This window comes from Ceratotherium simum, chromosome 28 (assembly GCF_057802395.1).
Source record: "Ceratotherium simum simum isolate JZ-2026a chromosome 28, ASM5780239v1, whole genome shotgun sequence".
Classification (NCBI taxonomy): Eukaryota; Metazoa; Chordata; class Mammalia; order Perissodactyla; family Rhinocerotidae; genus Ceratotherium; species Ceratotherium simum.
The window spans coordinates 36,922,210-36,945,552 of NC_141927.1; the positions used below are offsets into that span (position 1 = coordinate 36,922,210).

Sequence of the window (23,343 nt, forward strand, 5' to 3'; positions counted from 1 at the left end):
AGGGACAGCAAGGAGCATCCTCACCCTTAGCACCTCCTCTGGTACCCACCTAATATCCCTACAGCCAGGGCTTTAGCTTCTAAAGGACCAAGAAGTCCTGGCAACTTCAACTTCACCAGTGTTTCAGGAGTGAAGACCACATCTCCATCTACCACCTTAGCCTCAGAGGATAGTAACACCCATCTATCCATGGCTGAAAAGGAGTCCAGGGAAACTTTGAATGCATCTGTGGCTGCAGCTGAGATCTCGGCTCCTGGAGGAGAGATCACTTTGGCTGCCACCTTGGCCCCCACCTCAGGTTTTACCACTCCTGAGAACAGGGTGATAAGTGCAACTCAGGTCTCTTCGTCCCACCCAGTGTGGGAGCTCAGAACCATGCACAGCACTTCTGCAGGCACAGCACCAGCACAGATGCCCATGGGAACGCTGACCTCTCCAGGACACCCATTTCCAGCACCCCAACAGCAGCATCATGGAGCACTGCAGGCACTGTTCAACACTTCACTGGACTCCAGCACACACAATGGACAGGTGCAAGTACTGGAATGGAAGGAGAACCCCAGTGTCGACTGCTGGGCCAGCCTTTGCCACCCCTTCCACTTAGCAGGGAAGTCCCTGGGTTCACCCCACAGTCTAGGTCCACCAAAGGAATTTCACTCAGAGAAACATCTGTAGACAGACTCACCATAGAAACCACAACTGGCCCAACCACTTGATCAGTTTACTCCTGCCCCTGAAGTCTCAACAATAGGAGGCAACATATATGGATATACACGTTATCTATAGGGAATCCAGATTCTACGGAGGGAACCAGCTGGGTTCTGACTCCATCAAATGCTGGACATCCCTTCTCTCCTGAACCCGGATCTACAGGAGATGTCATGATAAGCACCAGCATTGCTATGTTGTCATCTGCTTCAGCTCTTGGTGATAGGGTGAGGGTCCAGCACATTCTCACAGGGTCACCTCCTCCACAACCACAGGGACCCCTGAGCCCACAGAAAGAACAAAGCCCAAATCAGCTGTCTTTTTCCATGACACTAAATAATTCAGCGATAAGTGCTGAAAGATTCAGAAGTACAACTTTCCATCAGGCCTGTACATCTACATCAGAGGAAGGGAGAGTGCTCACCTAGTACCTCCCCTGACACTCAGCATCCCCAAAGCCAGGACTTTGGCTTCTGAATGGTCAAGTGGTCCTGGTACCCTCAGCCTTGTCAGTGTTTCTGGAATGAAAACCACATTTTCTCCATCTACGCCCTCCACCTCAGTAGAGACCAATACCCATCTATTTATTACTGGCAATGAATCAAAGGAAACTGTGAATCCGTCTGTGTCTCAACCTGAGACCTCTGCTTCCAGAGTAAAGACCACTTTGCCCATCACCTCTGCCCTCACCCAAGGCTTCCCCACCATGGACACTTGGACTGCACATTCAGCTGTTTTCTTCATCCCACCTAGTAGATGAGCTCAGAGCCACAGGCAGTGCCTCAGTTATAAACTCAACCAGCACAGCTCTTCCTAAAACATCTCACCCATCTAGGACCTCTGCTTTTGCTTCTGCAGCAGCGATGTCACAGACCCACACAGGCACATTTAATTATTCCACTGTACCCCAGACCACAACTTGGCCAGAGACTAGTCCCAAATTTGAGATAAGGTCACTTTCAGCACCAACCCGTTTCAGCTTCACCATTCCTCTTCCTGCTACTTTGGTGGTCCTTAGATTCACTTCCCCAACAACCAGCTCCGTGGAAAGAACTTCTCTCGGGGAACCATCAACAGCCACACTCACAACAGAGACCATGAGTGGCCTAGCCACTGTTCATTCTACAGTTTCCACCAATATAAAAACCACAGGGTGCTATGGCAGTGAAAGAAGGTTGGGAACAACCCACTTGCCCGTTAGAACCACATCCCCATCTGAGACATCTACAGATTTTACCCTGGCCAAGGAAAGTGTCCCATTCTCTACATCTCCATCTTAGTCCATAGGTTCTCCTAGCTCAAGCACTCCAGAGAGGACAAGCCAGTTGGTTGGCACACTTTCTTTCTTTCTTTTTTTTTTTTTTTTTGAGGAAGATTAGCCCTGAGCTAATGTCTGCTGCCAATCCTCCTCTTTTTTTGCTGAGGAAGATCGGCCCTGGGCTAACATCCATCCCCATCTTCCTCTACTTTATATGGGACACCGCCACAGCATGGCTTGGTAAGCGAGGTGTAGGTCTGTGTCCAGGATCCGAACCTGTGAACCCTGGGCTGCCGAAGCAGAGCACGCGCACTTAACCACTACGCCACCGGGCCGGCCCACTTGGCGCACTTTCTGATGCCTTCCAACATTTGACCTCTAGAGGGATTACAGTTTCTGGAGATAGAACCAGCCCACCTCTGACTCCACAGACAATTGCAATTCACTCCTCTCCTGAGCCTGGCTCTGCTAGAAGCAACTGGCTCAACACTTTTCCTCATCTCTTTCTGCTCCTGCTGCCAGAATCACAATGACCACTACATTTTCAACCCAGAGAGTCACCACAAGCATGATAATGGACACAGCTAAAACTAATAAATGGAACATGTCCAACTTAACCTTCCTTGACTTCCTTATCACTAGGTAATATCCCAACATGTGCTGAGAAAGGGAAAAGCACCACTCTTCCTCTGGGTATTCCATCTCCAGCCCATCAATGGAGTTGTCAGAGGGAGAGTTGTTACTCTAGTATCTACCCTGAATCAACAAAAACATCCAGCTTGCCTCAGAGCACATGCCAGTTCAGAGAGTCATAGTTCCACCACCCTCACCACAGCTTCATTAGTGAAAACTAGCTCTTACATACCCCTCTCCTTTCCCTCAGTGGAAACCACCTCTCCTGTATCAATAGCAAAAATAGAGACTAATGAATTTTCTTACTCTTTTGAGTCCTGACCTGAGATATCAGTTCCAGCACCGGTGGTACCTGGGCTCCACCACATATATCACCACTACAGATCCCAAGGTTATAAGCTCAGCTAAGGTCTCTTCATCCTGCCCAGTGAAGGAATTCAGAACCTCAAACAGCTATCCAAGAACAGAGTCCACTAGCCCAGCTACTCACCCTGGAAGTCCTAAAATTCCAAGGACGCCTGATCCCTCTAGCCCAGCCACAGTAGCATAGACCAGCACACAGTTGAACACTCCACTTGATCTCATGACATAAATCTGACAGAAAAATATCTTGGACTTGGGACACAGTCAACCCCAAGACCAGTCTCTGTATTAGCCTCCACCTCCCCTACCAATGAAAGCAGCACGTCAGAACTGACCTCTGTTGCCCCAGGTGAACCCTTGTCCCTCACTACCAGTGAGCAGAACACAGTCACTTCTTGGCTGTGGGCCATCATTATGTCTTTCCCTATGGCAGCATGGCTGAGTACCAGCTTGACAGAGGAAATGGTCTCAACTGACCCTGACGTCTCCAGTCTAAGTTCATCCGAGACAACCTTTGCTACTTTTTCACCTGTGTCCTTACCTCCTCATGAACTTTCAAATTCAGGAATAGATGGCAGTGCTCTCCAAAATACAGATTCAGCCACCTTGGGCCAGCACCTGGAAGGACTCAGATGTTTGGGTACAACTGGAGACTTAACTCCTCTCCCAGCCACAGCCTCTCAACAACTCACTGTGGGCCCAGAACCAAGTCCATCCATCTCATTGATTTATTCATCCTCAGACACTACAGCCATAGGTGTTACAGACTCAAGGACTAGAGGCAGCCCTGATGTGCCCGAATCTAGATTTCTAGCCTTCCCCAGCACAGGAGCCAGGAAGTTCATCTCTACTCGCTCCCTCTACTCTTCTATCTGCAGAGCCCACATCCCCAGCAGTACTGACCACTTTCGTGCTAAGTTCTCAGGCATCCAGTAGAAGACCCACACCATCAGAGGCAACAATGTTAGTCAGCTCCCTGTCTCAAGATGAGAGAAGCTCATCTCCAGAGAGGTATACAGAAGTTCAATCTTGCTGACACTGTTAGCTCTATGGAAACCAGCAGAAGAGTCAGTCATATATCTGACCGTGGAAACACTACAGTTGATCTGGGAACGAGCTTAGTTGCCAAATGAAATTTTTCTATGCCGTTGATTCCAAGTGCTGCTGGGGTCCCAGCTTTCTCTGAGGCAGCCACTCCTGGAAGGCCAAGTGGCCCCTGGTCAGAATCATCAGTGACCATAAGGATCATTGGGCCAAGATCCTCTTCTTCAGCCTCTCTGTGTCCCCTGAGATGATCACTCCATCGGTCATTTCCCCCACAATGGGGGAAACTGCAGGCCTTACCTCATTTTTCCCTAAGGTTAGGGAAATGTCAGTGGAGAAAGGGTCAACTTCCTCTTTGGCCTCTGGACTGTAGGCACAATTCCTCCTGCGTCTCTCCCAGGGACCACATCTTCCGGGGTATTGGGGAAGATGCAGGGACGAGCTTAACCACCTCATGGTCCAGCTCATCTTCTGAAGGGGAAATAAATTCCTCTAGTCACACATCTCCCACAATTAGCAATGGTACTGCTTTTTATCTGTCCACCAGAGCAGGGCCCAGGGTCTCTCCCCTAGATCCCATAACCCCAACTTGGATCTCTTCATCAGCATTTACCAACATTCTGGCACAGACAAGCCACGCTTCTCCTGAGATTGTTTCCTCCTCAGGAAACCTAGGAGCAGAGCACACCAGCCCAAGAGTGGAAACTGGCCTGGCCATAAACCCCATCAGGAGCATTTACCTCTACTGAGGCCAAGAGAGAGCCCCCCTCTGTCAGAGGCCCCAACCAACAGAAGTGAGACTTCTGGGTTAGGGAGCATCTATGTTGCTGATTTTGACAGTTTATCCCCATTCACAAGTAAGGACCTGCTGCTTCTGCCTTCTTAGAAATGGGTTAGTTTTCCTTGGTTGTGATTGAAGATGGTGAGGGATCTTTCCCTTTTTTTCATAAGGTCTCTTACTTGTATTGCTTCAGGATTCTGGCTGCAGGGAGATATCCACTTGGCCAGAATGGCCTCTACACTTCCTTGTGTGTTCTTTTCTAGCTTGCTGTAGGAATCACCTGCCCAGATCCATAGTTATGGGATCACCTATCCATATCAGGCTTTGTAGCCATTCCTGATGAATACCACATTCTTTTAAAACTTTTTTTATTGTGATAAAATATACCTAACATAAAATTTATCATTTTAACCATATTTAAGTATACAATCAGTGGCTTAAGTACATTCACATTGTTGTGCAATCATCACCACTATTCATCTCAGGAATTTTTTCATCATCCCAAATTGAATTCCTGTACCCATTACACAGTAACTCCTCATTTTTCTCTCCTCCTACCACCCAGAATCACCATTCTACTTTCTGTATCTATGAATTTGACTATTCTAGGGACTTCATATAAGCAGAATCAAGGTATATTTGCCCTTACGCGTCTGGCTTATTTTGTTCAGCATAATGTTTTCAAGGTTCATTCATGTTGTAGCATGTATCAGGATTTTATTCCTTTTAAGGTTGAATACTATCCCATTGTAAATGTATACCACTTTTTGTTTATTTATACGTAGCTGGACATTTGAGTTGTCTCTACCTTTTGTCTATTGTGAGTAATGCTGCTATGAACATTAGTGTACAAATATCTGTTTGAGTCCCTACTTTCAATACTTTGGGGTCTATACCTAGAAGTGGGATTGCTGCCTAGTATGGTAGAATACCAGATTTTCATTTAGGTTTTGAAACTTTTTCTCAGGGTCATCTATTCTCACCCAGATAAGAATTAGCCCATCATGAATATGGGACCCTAGGCTTCCCTAGGTATCCCTGATTGAAGATCTTTCTCTGTAAGAGTGGTGAGAATAGAAGTATGTGGCTCTATGTCTCTCTACTCACTGAGATGACTGACCACATCACCTTAGTTGTCATTATTTATAAAATCAACAGCCTCTCATCAGGAGTCTGATAGACTTTCCTGATAGTATCCAGTATTTGCCCTCCACCATGTTCTTTTAGAATATCTGATTTGAAGTCAACTGGGCAGCCATCTGGCTCACTCATATACCTCTTTGACTAGCCTGTTCTCTATGTAACAGACCAGTACTTTGATGTCCATGACCTCTGGACTTTATGTGGATTCTGTTGATGCTGGGACTAAAGAGATGAAAGGATCAGTTACTACCCATTAATACTTTATTCTGCCATGCTTGTTTATGGCACAGTTTTTATGCAAAGTTGGAGTTCAAATCATCCAAAACATGTGTCCTCCTGTCTCTAGTCTTTGAATAACACTTCGTTGTAAATAAATGTCTTTGTTTCCGAAGTGTGCAAATATTGATTTTTCCCATGTGCTTTCCTTCTAAATTGATTAGTATCCATCCAATCCATCTGTCTCTCCTACAGGCACTGATGTGACTGTGGTGTCTACTACTAAATTTCCCATGTATGAAAGTTCATCATGGCTGAAAAGTGACCCTTTAACACCTATGACAGTGGTTGACTCTGTAGGTATGATGGCACTTCATCTCTCTGCCACTTAAACTTGTCTCTCTAAGAACCTTGTTTTCTATCTTTGATAAATTGTCTTTTTGCTAGAAATAGTCTTGAGAAGTTGGTGGCACCTGGCTTTCTTCTAAAAATGTAGGTCTCTGCCCTGTTTCTTCAATATGGGACCTGAGTATTTCTAAGAACACAAGAGACCATTCTCTGTTCAAGAAATTTTCATTAGTAGATGGTTCTTACTGAAAGAGTTCTGAAGCTAACATGACAAGAATTGATTAGGAATGGTTGATGGTTCCTGGAATGGTCCTAACGGGAAAGAGCCACCATCTTGGAGGATGTGATGCCATGAGAATATTAACTGTGTCCTGGAGGTTTTCCTAAGAAGGAAAGTGTTCTGTCTTCTCAGGAAGAAGTGATAGAGGCCTAGAGACTGACCAATAATTTTATAATCCAGTTTTCCCTGCACTTAACTTTTCTTTAAAGGCCAAACAGGAATCTCCTAAGTGGAAAATAGTAAGAGAGTAGAGCTATTAAATTCTTCCCTAATCCCTTAAAATAATATTCAGTGGTCAAGGTTTTTAAATTAGGAAGAGAGACCATAAACGCTTGGTGAATAAAGCCAGGTATGGAGAAGGAGCAGTGGACATAGAAAAGGAAGGACAGACTCTCCTTCCATTTTGGTGAGAATTGAGATTTGTTAAATGTTCTCTTAGAACAAATTCAGAGATCAATCTGATAAGCATAAAAACCTCACCGTAATCATTAATACTTCTTAAAATCACGAATACATTTTTTGGCATATGGAGGGCTGGGTGGGAGTGCAATTATAGACTAGATTTTCTCAGAGGAAGCAGGAATTGTCCTCTCCATTCATAGACAAGCAGGAACTCCAGTTCCATTATCTGCTCACATTTTCCAAACAACCAGGTAATCCTATCACAGACCTGTCAAGCAGCATCCAAAGGATCACTGGTATATCCTCTACGTAAGGCTTCAGGGAGCCCACCAGTATCCAAGGGATTAGAGTCACTGAAGAAGAAAAAGAGATTGCCATCACAGTGTACACCGCTGGATCTGCCCTCCCTCAATCCACTGATGTCTCAGGGTCCACAGCTCCATGGGGCAGAAGTACAGCAAAAATCCCAAACAATAACTTCCTATTTTCCAGAGCCACAGCTCCAGCTGAGTCAACCATAGCTTCTGGAGAGAGATCCAGCATACCTCTGACTCATGCTTCTGGGATTGATATTTTCTCTCCTGGGACTAGCTACATTGATGGGACTAGGATGAGCACCAATTTCCCCCTGGCATCATCCTCTGTAACTCTAGGTGCTGATGTTCTAGGAAGTGAATCTGAGCCAACCCATGTGATAATCAAAAGCACAGTCTCAGAGGAACTTGTGCCCACCACTTGTGCCTGTCCATAGATTTCAGTCTGCCTGTCCTTCGTTCCACTGCTCTGAATAAAATTCCAACAACGACTATACCAGCTGTGATTTTGCCTTATTCATCTCCCTTTGTAAACGTAGAGCAGACAGAGAAGAGTGGGTTGCCCCTCAGTGCTTTCCCTGAGGACATAGGCACAATGGGAACCACTCATGCTGAAACCAGCATCTCACTCACAACACTTGATTGGACAGAAGGTTCAAGGCCCATGAGCTCCTCCATTTGTATCACAACCCCAGCCCTGGAATCCACATCTGAGACATACATTGGTACAGAAGAGGAAACCATTAAAGATGCTTCAACAACAGTAGCTCCCACTAAGGCCTCAGATTCTGGCAAAGAAATGAAAGCCACCTCTCCTGGCTTTACCACCATTTTTATGGCCAGCCCCAAGGAGGAAGTCAGAACCATGGACAGCACTCAACCAGTGAAGGCCACCATACGATACCCTGGCATCACACCCACTGGTGGCTCAGTAGCTGCCTTTCTTCCAGTCCCTTGGACGGGCCCAGTTACAGCTGCCTACACCACTCACTGGCAAAGCATCTCTTTACCAGAAGTACCTTCTATAAAAGAGACATTGTCACCCCAGGCAACAATCTCTTGTCCATTCTCCTCCTCCAAGCCCCAATGGCCCTGCAGCCACAATTGCAACCAGGAAAATGGTATCATCAGCAGTTCAGACACCTGAATATACAGCACTCACAACAAGTATACATAAAACCAGTCCCTTTGGACTTAAGATCAGTAGTGCATCAATTACTGCTGAAGACAGTGGGGCTTCCACTGATTTTGGGGAGATTAGAAAAACATTGGCACACAGAAATATAGAAGCAGAAGCAACACCAACTTTGCATATTCCCACATATTGTGCTAGCATTCAAGTGAAGAAACAGAGGCAGCAAATATGTCCCTATTCACAGCCTGGCCAAACCACCATGAACTTCACCAGTGCATTGGGAAAAAATCCAGCTTCCCTATACTTGTAATATCTCTTTCAGAGGAGCCAAAGATTCAGAACTTCATCACGGAAGTGGAGACCCATAAAGCTGCATCTTCACATTGGATTCCACCTGAGTCTTCATCTCCTACTAGAGTGACTAGTAGGGGTGGCTGTAAAGCTCCTGCTTCAGTTGTCACAAACAAGAGGCAGTGGGGAATAAGCTCAATTCTCACAATAATGCCTAGTCTAGAGGAGAGTTCCAGCACCAAGGACAGTGCCCAACCATCAGAGTCCAGCACAGCTGCCCCATGGACTGTCACAGACAAGACTGTCAAGTTACATGCTGCAGGTTTGCCCAAGGCCAGTTGTACAAGACATATTCTTCCCTAGCAACAATCACTGCATCAGGCTCTACCCAACATCCTACAACTTTCACTGAACCAGTCTGGCCACCCCACCATTCCCTTATTCAGCTAGAGTCACTGAGGTCAGCACAATTCTGAGAACCTTGAGTCCAGTGGACACAGCTACATTTTATCCTATCAACTTTTCCAGATGAGCAGCAGATGAGCATCTCGTTCCCTGAGATTGTAGGTATAAATAGGACTCCAGAAAGCTCTGAACTAACATCACTATATGATTCCAATACTTCTTCTGAGAAGCTGAGCACATACACTGACATAAATGACCCCTTTCTCGCTTTTCTGCCTGACCCTGCATCTATCTTGACCTTGACAACTAGTGAATGTACATCAGCAGCAACTATTAGCAGTTTACTCAGAGTGACACAAGTTCACAGGAACTCATTTTGGAGCCTGAAACCAGCCCATACATCTCAATACAGGAATCCTCTTCAGGGTCCAGCACAGATGGTATCAAGCATCCTTGGATGGTCAGCAGCACAAGAGTGACTATCATAGGAACACCAGTCTTTACCAGCATGGAGGCCAAGCAGAGTTCTCTCTCACCTCTCACTGTGGCATTTATGATGTCAGGGCACAAGTTCCCAGTAGCAGTGATCCCTCCTGAACGGACTATGACTTTGAGTACAAGTTCCAAGGGACAGCGCCTAAAGGCTCCTACTACTTTAGGGATGACAGCTTTACCCGTTTCCAAGAGTGAAGCACAAACAATGTCTATGACCACTGAGATGAGAGAGGTCTCAGCTAACTCTCTGGGGCTTGTGAGTGTGGTCATTCACTCACTTGGTCTAGTGAAAACCACATCTCTGGTTGGTATGAGCACAGAAACTGGGAGCAGTTCATCTCCAACTTGGATCAACACCTCAGTTGAGACATTAGCTGCTTCTGAGACCACCACAGACACCGCAAACACAGAGGGAATTGATCCTTCCACAGACGCCACAGTATCCACTGTATGGGTGACCAATTCTGGGGCTGAACTACGTTCTTCTGCCCCTACCCACTCAGAATCACAGAGGGTCACATCGCCAGTGGTTACTGTCTTCACCATGGAAGCCACTAACATTTATTCTTCAACTTCTATTTTTCCTAAATCTGCAAGGACTGAGGCAGAATCTGTTTCCTCACAAACTCCTTGACTGAGGGAGACCAGTACTTCTCAGAATTCTAGCACAGGCACAGACACAAGCACGGTCTTTTCTCAAGTGTCCAGTACTGTTACTACTGAAGTCACCAGGACTGAGTTCACTTCCTCTGACAGAATATCTAGCCCAGACTTTACTCAGTCAGTAGGTGACACTGACATCCCCATAGGAACCAGCATCAACCATTTTACCTTCCCTTCCATGTTCCATGGCAGATTTTTCACACATGACCTTCACCACACCACATCCTTCTAGGGCTACCACAAAGAGTACTCTCAATCTGGACACCACAACCACAGTCTCCTAAGAAGGATCACCCTCTGCTGAGACTCGAGGTTTTCCACTCCCAGAGGTGGCCGCTCCTGTGAGCAGAAGTCTAGAGGCTTCAAAGGAAGTCACAGACAAGGCCTTTCTTTGAAGAAGAGACTGAATCCCTCTCTCCGCTGGTGCCTATCCTAGCTCAATTTTAGCTTCTTCTATTTCCTCCAAAGCAGAGAGATCCACAACCCACAATTTTCCTCCGCCCTCCTCAGGACTGACACCATCCACATCATCCACAAGCATTCAATCTCAGAAAATGACAGTTTCCCCAGGCACTGACTCCCTGGAAGATTCCTCCTGGTCCCTGAGCACTGCTACAGGAGAAGACAGGACACCTGAAATGACCTCTGTGGACATCACCACATCAATGGCCAGGAATTAACCATCGAAGGCCACCACATATGGCATAGCTAAGACTACAGCCACTGAGGAGAGCGCCCCTGATGTAGATCCCAGTTCGGCTCCAGATCCTGATAACCCTATCCCATTTATAAGTAAGAACTCAGTTCCTGACTTCCTTTTCATTGGGGTTCTGAAGTTTGCTGGATATGTTGAATGAGGATAAGAAAGAATTCCTGCTGAAAATCTCCTTTCTAGTTCCACGTATGTAGGAGGATTATTCTACTCTCTGTATGCAACTAGTAACACTTTCAGCATCCTTGAACCCCCAAATTCAGTTCCTTCCAGTCAGAGCCTACCTTTCCCCTTCCCAGATATGAAATGTGCATGGTAGTAATTATAAAAGAGTGATAAAGGCAAATGACAAACTGAGTAATCACAACATATTATTTGCATATGTTAACTAATATGATACAATAATTCATGGTGTTATCCTGATTTTACTTACAGAGAGTCCAAAATATGGGAAGGAAAAAATAACCAATGATGAATTCACATATTATAAGTGATGGAGACAGAATGACACCAGTGGTTTTGCTTGAGACCAATAAATTCGGCAGTCCCACCATTAACAAGAAGCTCTTCGATAATTATGATCCAAGCCATCTTGTGGGTTTGGTTTTATGCCAACAAGAAAATTAGTCCTTGCGGTGTGCCTTCTCAGAGACAGATGAGGGCATTGCTGAGCCAGTGTCTAGTGAGAGCATTTCTCTGAGGAGTCTGTGACAATCACCACTAGGGAGCTGAGTGAGAGAGCACATGGAGGCACCACGTGGTCAACTGGTGACTCCACGTCTCTGGCAACCATCATCAGTCCAGTATGGATGATCATCCTCTGCGTACACTGTGCTTAAGACTTTTCTCCTGGTCTCTGGGGTAAAATAATTGATTGTCAGGTTCTGGTAGATAATCATAACTTTCTGCTATTGTTTCCAAGGCTGTTGATAATAATTTTTATGGAGATTTATTGACTTCTAATATGAATTGCTTCTACTTAGTAATTTATATGTTCAGGAGCCAGTCACTTCAGCCTTAAGAACAGATATACTATCTCTACAAATCAGCTGACCAATCATGAAGTCTTAAATCAGACACCATCATTAAGGTCAGGGATTGCCAAGAGCAGGGAAAGGTAAACTTGAGATGCCATAGGTTTATTCTATGAGACAATTCATTACTAAGATGATTACAATATAGGGTGAAAGAATTATCATGCTTTGTTAACAGCTTTCAATACATGGCCTGCAGTTGAGAGGAGGTATAATTTGAGGTGCTTAGGTTGATGAGTACTGCTGTCCTGATTCCTGAAAGGAGTAATTTGACATGTCCTTCTATGCTAGAAGGTGAAAGGGTTCTGTCCTTTATGGATGAGAGAGGTGAAAGAGTATGAAAATATATAAAAGTAAGATGCCTTTAATCTACCTCTTCCCCTAACCTGTTAAAAGCAAGCCACAGAACTACCTTTCAGTTAGACTCACATTGTTGAGGTCTAGGGGAAAAAGATTTGAAGTCTAGGTAAAAATTGATTGAAGCCTAGACCGAAGGAGGAAAAATGGAGCAAAAGAAGCAAGAGAATCTTTACCCTCTACTAACACATGAGATGTGGTACATAGATCCGCATGGAGGCCACACTGGTATAGAAACTTAGGGTTCCAAAGTGAGCTCTGCAAGCCAGTGATAGACCAAGCTCAATACCCAACATGAGACACAGGGATGGATAATATGATTCCTGCCATCTAGAGAGGTGAATATGAGCAGAGGGTGTGTCCAACTGATTTGTAAGGAGATAGGAAGGAGAATCAAAACCGGAAGAATCTCTTTTTTCACCTCCTCGCAAACTTCCTAACTAAAGAGGTGTTTCAGTCACAGGCCTGCCCACCAGAAGCCCAGGAACATCTGGGGATATCAGAAATCCAAGCTCCGAGGAGCTCAGCAGCAGCCAGGAGACCAGAGTTACTGTGGGAACTTCTCTTAGGGAGACTCCACCAGAGACTGCTCCCATGACTACTATGGTGGGACCAGCCACCCCGCTTCAATCCATGGCCACAGCGGGTGGCAGCACCAGACTCCCTCACCTGCCCATAGGAGCCATGGTGCCAGCAGAATCATCTACAGAAATGGTGGTAGCTGCAAAAAGGATCTCCCACTCCACATTTACAGCTGAGGCTTGGGCCATTACAGACTCTGGGACTCCAGAAGGGACCAGCCAGTCAAGAGGAACAATGTTCTTCCTCCCCCAAGAGTCAACTCCTATAGGCGCCACAGGGAATGTTCAGCAAGTCAGCCCAGTTCTGACTCCTGAGACAACTGAAATGGACTTGGCACACATGGCTTGGCTCCACTGGGGGACCACAGTGGACACACATGTCCCTTTGAGCACATCTTCTACTGGCCTGCAACAAGCTGACAACAAGTTACAATCCCCAAGGTTATCATAAGTTCAGTGATAGGTAAATGTGAGCTTAGAACCATGACATGGGTCAGCACCACAGTCATTTCTTCCACTGCCCTGAATAAAAAGACAATGACAGCTGAACAGCAGACACGTGGACTTGTGGGTGGTGCTTATTCATCTGCTAGCCTGTGGTCAGAGCGAACAGCTGGGAGTGACCTGATATGAGTGCCTCCTCTGTAGACACAAACACAGCTATTTCCACCCCCACAGCCCACATTACTCCAACAAGACCTTGGACTTCTGATAGATCAGAGGGCTCAGCCACTATTTGCCTTATTGGTATGGCAGGAGAGAAAACTGGCTTCTCTATATATGCTACCTCACTAAGTCGGAGCCCACCACAGGGTTGGAGACCACTGAAACTGCATCTCCACCTGGGGCCCTTTCTGTGACATTTCCTGCAGGACTAACAAGCAAGGGTGGGGCCCTTACTCTGGGGGTCATCCCCTCCAGTTCGCGGGGAGCAAGGTCAGTTTCATGCCTAGTCCAGAGAGGTGCTCCAGGACCACAGACAGCATCCATGCACTGGGGACTTCTCTATGGACTGTCACAGACACAGCTGCCCACTTATATGTCACTGGTTTTGTGACATCAGTTCTATGGAGAGGAGACTTTCTTCCTTAGCGATAGCCACTGCAGCAGGCTCTACCCATCATTCTGCAACTTTCACTGAAAGCAGTCTGGCCTCCTTACCCTCCTCTTATTCAGATAAAGTCACTGAAGTCAGCACAAGACTAAAAGCTTTAAGTCTGCTTTTACATCTGCTCCCATTGCAACTTTTCCTGATGACCAGGAGTTGAGCACCTCATTCCCTGAAATTTTAGGTACAAACCTGACTCCCCAAAGCTCTGAAGTAACTGCTCTCCCTGTTTCTGTTACTTTTTCTGAGAAGCCAAACACACAGACTGACGTAAATAGCTCCCCTCCCACTTTTATGCCTGATGTGTCCACCCCGGACTTGGTCACTAGAAGATCTGTGCCTTCAGCATCATGTGGGAGCCACAAGATCCCAAGAACTCACCTTGGGACCCAGTGATAGCTCATCCATCTCATTGTTACCATCCCCTACAGGGACCATGACAGGTGGGGTCACATTGCCTCAGATGGTCAGTAGCGCTGAAGTGTCCATCACAGGGGAACCTGTGCTCACTAGCAGAGAGCCAGAGCAAAGTTCTGTGCTGCCTCCCGCCATGACTTTTACAATTTCAAGACAGAAGTCCACAGTCACAGTCACTCTTCCTGGGGAGATCACAGCCACAGTGGGAACTCTAACCCTCAATTCAGGTGCCCAGAGACAGAGCCTAACGGCTCATATATTGGAAATGACAGATTCATCCATCTCTAGAAGTGAGATGCAGACAACCTCAACCACACTACTGACCACAGAGATAGCATCAGTCTTTTCCATGTCACTGGGGAACATCAGTAAGTTTCCTCACTTTCCTGGCCTGCAGAAGGCCATAGATCTTGTGGGCACAAGCATGGAATCTGGGCTGTCATTTCTGGCTCTGAATCATGTTCCTCTGCTCCCACACACTCTGAGTTACACAAGACCATTTCTTCAAGAGTTACTGCATCCACTGTGGAGACCACCAACATGTTTCCATCATTCTCCATTTATCCGATGTCTATCAGGACTGGGGAAGAACCAGTTTCCACTCAAACCTCTGGACTGAGGGAGACCAGTAGTTCCCAGAATGCAATATTTACTGTATTAGAAATTAAAACAGAAATATTATAAATATATATTCATTAATTCATTAAAAATAATAAATCTGTTAAATGTTAACATAAACAACATATTTTTATGCACAATAGTCATATTTCCCCTCCCCCCAAAAAAAGCATAATGAGAAGGGAGTCATTGTTTATACTTTTGCAGATCCCCCCCTTTTTAATGTCTGGCTTGGTAGAAGAGAACAGGGTATCTGCTTCTGCGTGCAAACTTTTACAATATTTCACCTTGTGGCCTCTGGAAAAAATTTCACTGTATACTCCTGAGAGATTGAAAGTAAAAAGAATGTCTTAGTATTATTATGAAAATATTTTTTACTTGGTGGACTTCGTGTAAGAGTTTTGGGAACACTAGCAGTCCCTGGACCATACTTGGAGAACTGATGCACTAGACTGTATGGGCATAGAATGAAATTGCTGTAAATAACATGGATAATAGCAAACAGAATTCCCAGGCAAGGGAGGAAGGGAATCTTTCTTCCTACCTTAAAGGCCCGGCTTTGGGTGAGCCACTATAGGGTCAGCTTAAATTCAAGACAGAGATTTTTGAATCACATTGCCCCTTATCACTTCTTTACTCCTTTTCTCTGTTTTTCTCCAAACTTGGTTTCCTGCCCAACATGTGTCCCCAAAGGGTTCATCCCAGCCTTGGGATTTGCCGACTTGAAATACAGTCCCCCCTTTCAAGCTCTGTGATGGTTGTTGCACACCATCGCAGCCAGCCATGGGAGTGATTCACTCATTTCCCCAAGGTCTCTGGTCCTCCTGCTTTTCCCTTCCACGTGCTGTCTGGTTCCAGGATTCTCAAGATTTTCCTCCCTGGGAGCTCCATATCCCCAATCCCTTGGCCCAAGCAGGACTCAGCTGTTACTGGAGTGGACACCATGTGTATTTACCTCCATGAGTGGACAAAGAGTGCACTGAGGGCTGGCAGTGGAAGCAGTAAGCTTGAATCAATTAATGAAAAGAATAGGGAGCAAAAGAAGAAAGCTGGCTAAGGAGTAGCCCTGGAGAACACTGCATTTAAGGAGGTGGGAGATCTGAATCCCCACATGGACAGAAAAAGATGTTTTCAAGAAAGCAAATGAAACCCAGGGAAGAGTGCTGACATCAAAAGCAAGAGGTACAATTGAAGAAGTTATCAAGAGTATCCAACTTTCAAGTGTCTTTGCATGTCCTTATTCTGTGTTCCTCCTTCCCCATGGCTGAAAAGGATGAAACAAGCACCAGAATGGATGTGGTTTGCGCCTACCGCCCACATCCCACAGGCTGGACAGAGAACAGCTATACTGGCAGCTAAGCTGGCAGACCCATGGTGTCCCCTGACTGAGCCCCTACATACTGGACAGGAACAGTGTTTATGTCAATGATGAGTAACTCTGGTGCAGCTGCAGTCTCCTCCTGCTCCCCAGTTGGGTTTCCTTGCAGTACAATTTCTGTGTACCCATGTACATAGTTCTGGGCCAACCTAGAATTTCCATGGGAACTCAGTTCTCTCCCCTCAGAACACCTAAAAAGCACCTTTCAAGTTCTGGACATAAAGGTTTCCTCCATAGTCTTTATTTCACTGACCATTCGCAGAAGCCCCAATGTAGCATGCAGACATCAGGGAAGGTAGAGGGTAACGTAAGCCCATGGTGTCCGCTGGGGTTAACTCTTCCCCAAGAGGCAGCGGATTTCCAATGCAGTGACTGATCCACTTCTTTCTCCTCCTTATGGCAGTTTGTGGCTCTTTACTCATTCTCCAAGAGCCAGCTGGAACTACACCCCACCTGAAAAACAAACAGCAAAGATGTTAGTAATGTTTTTAATGATAAATTCATTTGCAGCAATGCTCTTAGCAACAATACCCACAATAACGCCTATACTAAAGGCTAATATTTATTGGGGGATTCCTATGATCCAGAACATTAGATGTATTATGTCTCACTAATCCTGCCAACCTCTATGAGGTATTATGTATATTTTACAGATGAGCAAACAAGGCTCAGGGAGGGAAATCCATTTTCCTGAGATCAGACAGCTAATACACATAGTACAGTCGAGACTCAGACCCTAAATTGACTCTAAAATCTAGGCCCCCTAACTACTAGGCTTCACTACAGACTAACCCAGCAAGAACAAGCCTTAAATCTCAGGATGGGAAATTATATCAAGGGGCCTCTGATATAACAATTTAAACTAAAGCTTCGTTAATTATATCTCCACTCTATCACCTTGGACATTTTCTTTCTTTCTGGATTAAAACCTATTTTGTATTTCAGTGGTCCTTGGGGATTACTTAAAAGCAGTAGTTAGCAGTGTGGGTTTTGGTGAATTACAGGTCTTGCTTTAAGCCCTGGTCCTGCCTTTTGTATACTATGTGGCCCTGAGCAAGCCATGCAACCTGTCTAGGCTTCACTATCCATATTCAGAATGGAATTAAAGAAACATGTCGCCTAAGATTAACGTGAAGGTCAGATGAGTTAAAACCCGAATAACCCATGCAAGTCATGGGGTTCCACTTGGTCTAGTCTCAGAGAGGAGTTTCATTTCAAGAAACCTAGTCAGACCATCAAAGATAAAATAAGTCTAAGTTTTACTCGTATTACTTAACAGAACATCAAAGAGGATCCAGTCCATGATCCAGAAGCATATTATACAAATCCTTTTTTCCCTATTTTCTCTTATTTTCCAACTTTATACTCTGGTTGACCCTCAAGTCTCTCCCCTCTCCAAGCCCCTCTCTCTCTCTCTTTCTCTCTCTCCCCCCACCCTCCTCATTATCTCAATTCAACATTACTGAAGTCCAAGAACTATGCTGTCACAGATGAAGTTGTCTTTGGAAAGTTGGGTATGGGGAGAAACTCAGAGCAAAGACAAAATTATAGTTAACGGATGAAGAAAACACAGGTAAGACTGGAAGCACTCACATAAAATTGTTGTCTCTGTTATTCATTTGATGAGGTTGATACTATTCCAGGAACCTAGTAAACCCCAGAAGATTGAAGGTGCTTTGATTATTATTGTCTTTGTGGTTAATGGTAGTGAGCATAAAATTATCATGAGCATTAGAGTATGAGGCAGTTAACTCATATGGAGGAGCTGTCATTATTTATTGATGAATCACAGAGAAACACAGGGAAGATCTGTGAGCTTCTGTTTCTAGTTCTACCTGTCACTCTAAGCTTAACTTCTTCCCATCATCTTACTCTTCCTCTCTGACTCTCTCTCTGCAGGTTATAACTGTTGGTATTGGATGCCCACCACTAACAGTGAGTAATGAAGGTGGATGTCCCTGTGCCCCTTGGACCCTTTCTCCCTGTGCCTGCTCCCTGGGAGGAAAGTGTCCCCTATCCCCCAAGTTCACAGCCCCAGAGAAGCCCCAGACCACCCAAGCTTCAGGTTAAGCCAACGTGGAGATGGAAGTGCCCATTAACAGCTCTGTCCTCTTATGGCTTCGTGATAGGGCCCAACGATATTTGTTCATGTTGTATTTTCTTTCAACTCTAGTGATCTCCACATTCTCTCCAGGATCCCCAGCATCTCTGACCCCCACCTCCATCTCTACAGGTAGGAATCTAATCTCTGAGTCCCATGGAATTTCAACTCCCATTCAGTGACTGATGAGTTTCTGCATGGTCTGGCCCCGATGCCCACCAGGCCTAAGCTTGTCCCACTGTCTACCTTGCTCCCTAATCTCTGGCCATCCCCGCCTCATTTCTGTTCCTCCAGGGCCCAAACGTCCCTCCATCCTCAGGGCTTTTGCACTTACTCTTCTTGGAACTCAGCTGTGCCTGGTTCCTTCTTGTCCTCCAGATCTCAGCTCAGCATGCTTTTGCTCAGAAAACCTGCTATAAAGTAGCCTTTCCTCATCTCCCACACAAAGCTAGTCTCTATTCTATCTCCATGATCATTTCCTTCATGGCAATTACTACTATTTGCACTTCTTAACTACTCAGGTATTTGTGCTTCAAGGCCTGAGTACAAAAGGTCTTGGCCCCTTCGCTTCCCTCCACAATGTCCATGACGTGTCAGCCCTTGGACACTTTGGAATGAGAGGGTTGAGGTTCCCTTTCAAGCTGACTTCACACATCTAACATGGAGGTCCCTTCTCCTGCCCTGGCTGGCAGACGAGAGAGGGTATCCCAGATGGGCTATCTCAGGCCTCACCTACTGGACACTGTGGACAGAGAGATGACACTGATCCCTTCCCCCAATAGACAGCTCAGAACTGAGGTTGTGATGGGTCTCCTCTCTCTTTCCCTCCAGCTGCAGCTGTGGGCCCAGCCCTGATGCTGTTCACCCTCAGTTTCATCATCGCCAACCTACTCTACACCCCAGATATGAGGCATCCAGGCTCCACAAAGTCCAGCTCCATTGAGAAGGCCCTGAATTGCCTGGTAAGAGCCTGTCCATACCTACCCTGGCATGCCTTGTCCTTGTCCCTTCAGCCCCTCCTGCTCACCTCTCTCTCCTTCCTCCCCAGCTTGGTCCTTTCTTCAAGAACACCAGTGTTGGCCCACTGTACTGTGGTTGCAGACTGACCTCGCTCAGGTAAGACTTCCTTCCCTCGCAACATGAAGGGCTGCATGGTCACAGGCAAGTTAACCTGGAGGGGAGGACCTGAACATGACATCTAGAAGGGAAGAATCATAAATGACTTAATCATAAATGGAGACCAGTGAGATATTGGACTGGACCTGGATATTGCTTGGATGGGGGGACAAAAGATGGAGGAAGGTCCAGTAAGCCTCCTACATCTCTGGCTCTGGCACTGATATGGAAACATGAGAGGAGGAGCAGGTTCTGTGTTTTTCGGGGAGAAGAAGATAAGCTTAATTTGGGATATATGGAATCTGATAGGTCTGAAGGAATCCCTGAGGTTGTTGGTTACATGGCACAGATTTCAAGAGAGAGATCTTGGCCAGAGAGAGTGAGATTGAACCTCATGATAATAAAGCTGGTAGATGAAACAATGAGTATGAATCAGATGACCCAAGAAGAATGAGGGGCAAAAGGATAGAAGTTGGCAGAGGATGAAGCCTTGGAGATCAACCACTTTATGGAGTAGGAAGGTACCTAGATGAAGAGGACCCAGAAAAGAATGTGCCTGAGAACCCAGACAAGACCCAGTAAAGAGAAATGTCATAAACCAAGGCTGGGGGTCCATTTGAAGGAGGGAACTGAACAAAGTATATAACTCTCCCACATCTGTGTATGCCCCTATTCCCATGTCCCTGCCACCCTAGGACTCAGAAAGATGAGGCAGCAATTGGAGTGGGTGCCATCTGCACCTACAATCCTGACCTCCTGGGTCTTGAGCTGGATAGAGAAGAATTGTTCTAGGAGCAGAGTCAGCTGACCCATGGTGTCACCTGATTGGGCACCTACACCCTGCACAGAGACAGTCTGTATGTCATTGGGGAGTGTCCATGCTGCAGCTGGGGTCTCCTACAGTCACATGTCTCTCTATATCAGTAGTGCTCAATAGGGGCAATTCTGCTCTCCAGGGGAACTTTGGCAGTGTCTGGAGACATTTCCATGTCATGACTGGAGGAGTGCTAATGAAGTCTAGTGGGTAGAGGCCAGGGATGCTGTTAAACATCCCACAGTGCACAAGGCAGCCCCTCACTATGAAGAATTATCTGGACCAAAATGTGAATAATGTTGAGTTTGAGAAATTGCTGTACATAGATTGATAGTTCTGGTACAAACCTAGCACTTCCTTGGGGGCTCATTTTTGAATACTTAAGACACCATGGGAGGCCAATTGCCTTTCCCTTTTCACCTCCTGGGATGAAATGTTTCCTCTTCCTTATTCCTGCCTCTTCCTATAGGAGCTCAGTTGGAGCATGCAGACTTTACGGAAAGAGGAGGGTGATGCAGGCGTTGCAGTTAAGTCTTCCCGATGGGCAGTGGGTGCCCAGTTTAGTCCTCACTCCACTTCATTCTCTCCATCATGACAACTTAAGGCAATTTTCTAAGTTTCCTCAGGCTAGTCGGAATGACACTGACTACATGAAACACCACCACACTCAGCAAATACCCCATGAATAATAACCTTTTACGCAACACTGTTGGCAACAATGCCCCTAACAGCAATGCTAACCTTGAGACTAATAACTATAATAATGGCTAATTCTTGTCAAAAGGTTCTTGTGTGCCAGGAATTGTGACAGGTCTTCATTTGTATTATCTTATATTAATTTTACCCTAAACCCTGTGAGTTATTATACTTATTTTTACAGAGAGCCACCATGCATTCAGACAGGGAGTCATTTGCCCAAGATAATCTGGCCATTATGCATGGCAAAGTCAAGGCTCAAACCCAAGACTGAGTATAAATTCCAAGTTCCTACCCACGAGGCAACGCTGTAGACCATCCAGATAAAGCCTCTAATCTCAGGACAGGAAGGGGCGTTAATGACCTCTAGCCTAACAGTCTAACTTAATGCTTGATTAGTTATTTCCCCTCTATATCAACTTGGAAATGTCCATATATAGGTTGAAATATATATTTCTTTGTATTAACAATAGCACATCCTGTTATGTGTCCATAGAAGGTTTAATTCCAGGATTGGGACTAACTTAGAGCAGTGGTTAATAGTACGGAGATTGATGAGTGACAGCTCTCTGTTTTGTGTGATACAGGACAAGCCATGTTACCTCTCTAGGCATTAATGTCCCATTCGTAGAATGGAAAAAACACACATAGCAGGCAGGATTGTCCTGATAATCAAATGAGGTAATTCAGCAAGAACTCAAGTAAATCACAGGACTTCTCTGGGTCCAGTCACATCTCTCACAGGGCATCAGAGGAGATGCAATCCATGATCCAGAGAAACACTCACAAAAAATTCTCTTTTCCTCAATTCCAATTTTTATAACATATATCTCACCTCTAAGTCTCTCTTTTTTGGTATCCTACCCCATCTCCAAATTTTCCCTAATATTCCGAAGGATAAGTACATTCCATCCATCTCTCTATACTTTCACCTCCATATACTACTCTCTCAACCTGCCACAAGTTTGTCAATTCTATGTCACAAAAACACCAGAACTGAACCTAGAAAAATAAAATCAAATTATCATAAAATTTTGTGAAGGGAGAAAAGAGAGTACAGATACAATTATCTTTATGGATTGAGAGAACATGGATAAGGCTTGGAATACACACTCGTGCATAAGTTTGCCCCATTACCCTTGTAATGTGTTCAGCATTATTTCTGGTGCATAGTACATTCCCAATAAATAGAGGCAGCTATTCTTGTATTTTTATTTTGGCAATAATAATGGTGATGATGTTCTTTATTATTTTCAAAGGACAAGGCACATAAGAGGCACCACATAAAATGTAGCCATTATTGTTCATTGATATTATTGATAGATATTATTCATTGTTGATATTATTCCACACTGAAAGTTTTAGGAATCTCAAAAGGTTTGTTACTGAGTTTCATTTCTAGGTCTACCATCCAACCCTTCCTTAACTCTTACCCATTATAACAGTCCTTCTTTACTCTTTTCTCCCTATCTGCAGGTTATAACTGTCAGCACCGGACCCCTACCACCAGCAGTGAGTGTTCAAAACGGTGAAACTCCATTGCCCACTGGACCCTTACTCCCCAGAGTGCATTCTTCAGGAGAGAAGGCACCAATGCCCCCTTCCTAAGTGCCAGCCAAAGCCTCAGAGTAGCCCCTAATCCACTCAAGGTCTTGCTCTAAGTTAAAATAGAAGCCAAAATTTCAAGAAATAGCTTCTGCGCCACATTGCTTCAGGATGGGACTCAATTGTTTTTCCTATGTTCTTTTTTCTCAACTCCAGTGACTTCTATATTCTGTCCAGAATCTTCCACATCTCTGTCCCTCATCCTTAGCTCCATAGGTAAGAACCTGTTTTCTGGGACCTATGAAACTTCAACCTGCATGGTCTGGTCCCTGCTAACCACCCAGTCTCAGCCTGTCCCCTCACTCTCGCCCTAACTCTCTAAACTTT

The 23,343-nt window shown here is 45.3% G+C and overlaps 1 protein-coding gene across 8 annotated transcripts in view; it reads left to right on the forward strand.

Moving 5' to 3' along the window:
- The window catches only part of LOC101399254 (mucin-16-like), a 118,212-nt gene that overhangs the window by 13,156 nt on the left and 81,713 nt on the right, over window positions 1-23,343 (forward strand). For 4 of the 8 annotated variants that reach the window (XM_087418554.1, XM_087418555.1, XM_087418556.1 and 1 more), the window contains 7 exons: window positions 6,402-6,506; window positions 18,584-18,619; window positions 18,858-18,917; window positions 19,617-19,747; window positions 19,834-19,901; window positions 21,185-21,241; window positions 22,888-22,923. In XM_087418554.1, the coding sequence (XP_087274680.1) occupies window positions 6,402-6,506; window positions 18,584-18,619; window positions 18,858-18,917; window positions 19,617-19,747; window positions 19,834-19,901; window positions 21,185-21,241; window positions 22,888-22,894 (464 nt within the window). In that variant the 3' untranslated portion in view covers window positions 22,895-22,923. Of the gene's footprint in view, window positions 1-6,401; window positions 6,507-18,583; window positions 18,620-18,857; window positions 18,918-19,616; window positions 19,748-19,833; window positions 19,902-21,184; window positions 21,242-22,884; window positions 22,940-23,343 lie in introns of those variants that run through there. The other 4 variants (XM_087418561.1, XM_087418560.1, XM_087418564.1 and 1 more) reach the window with 4 other exon arrangements.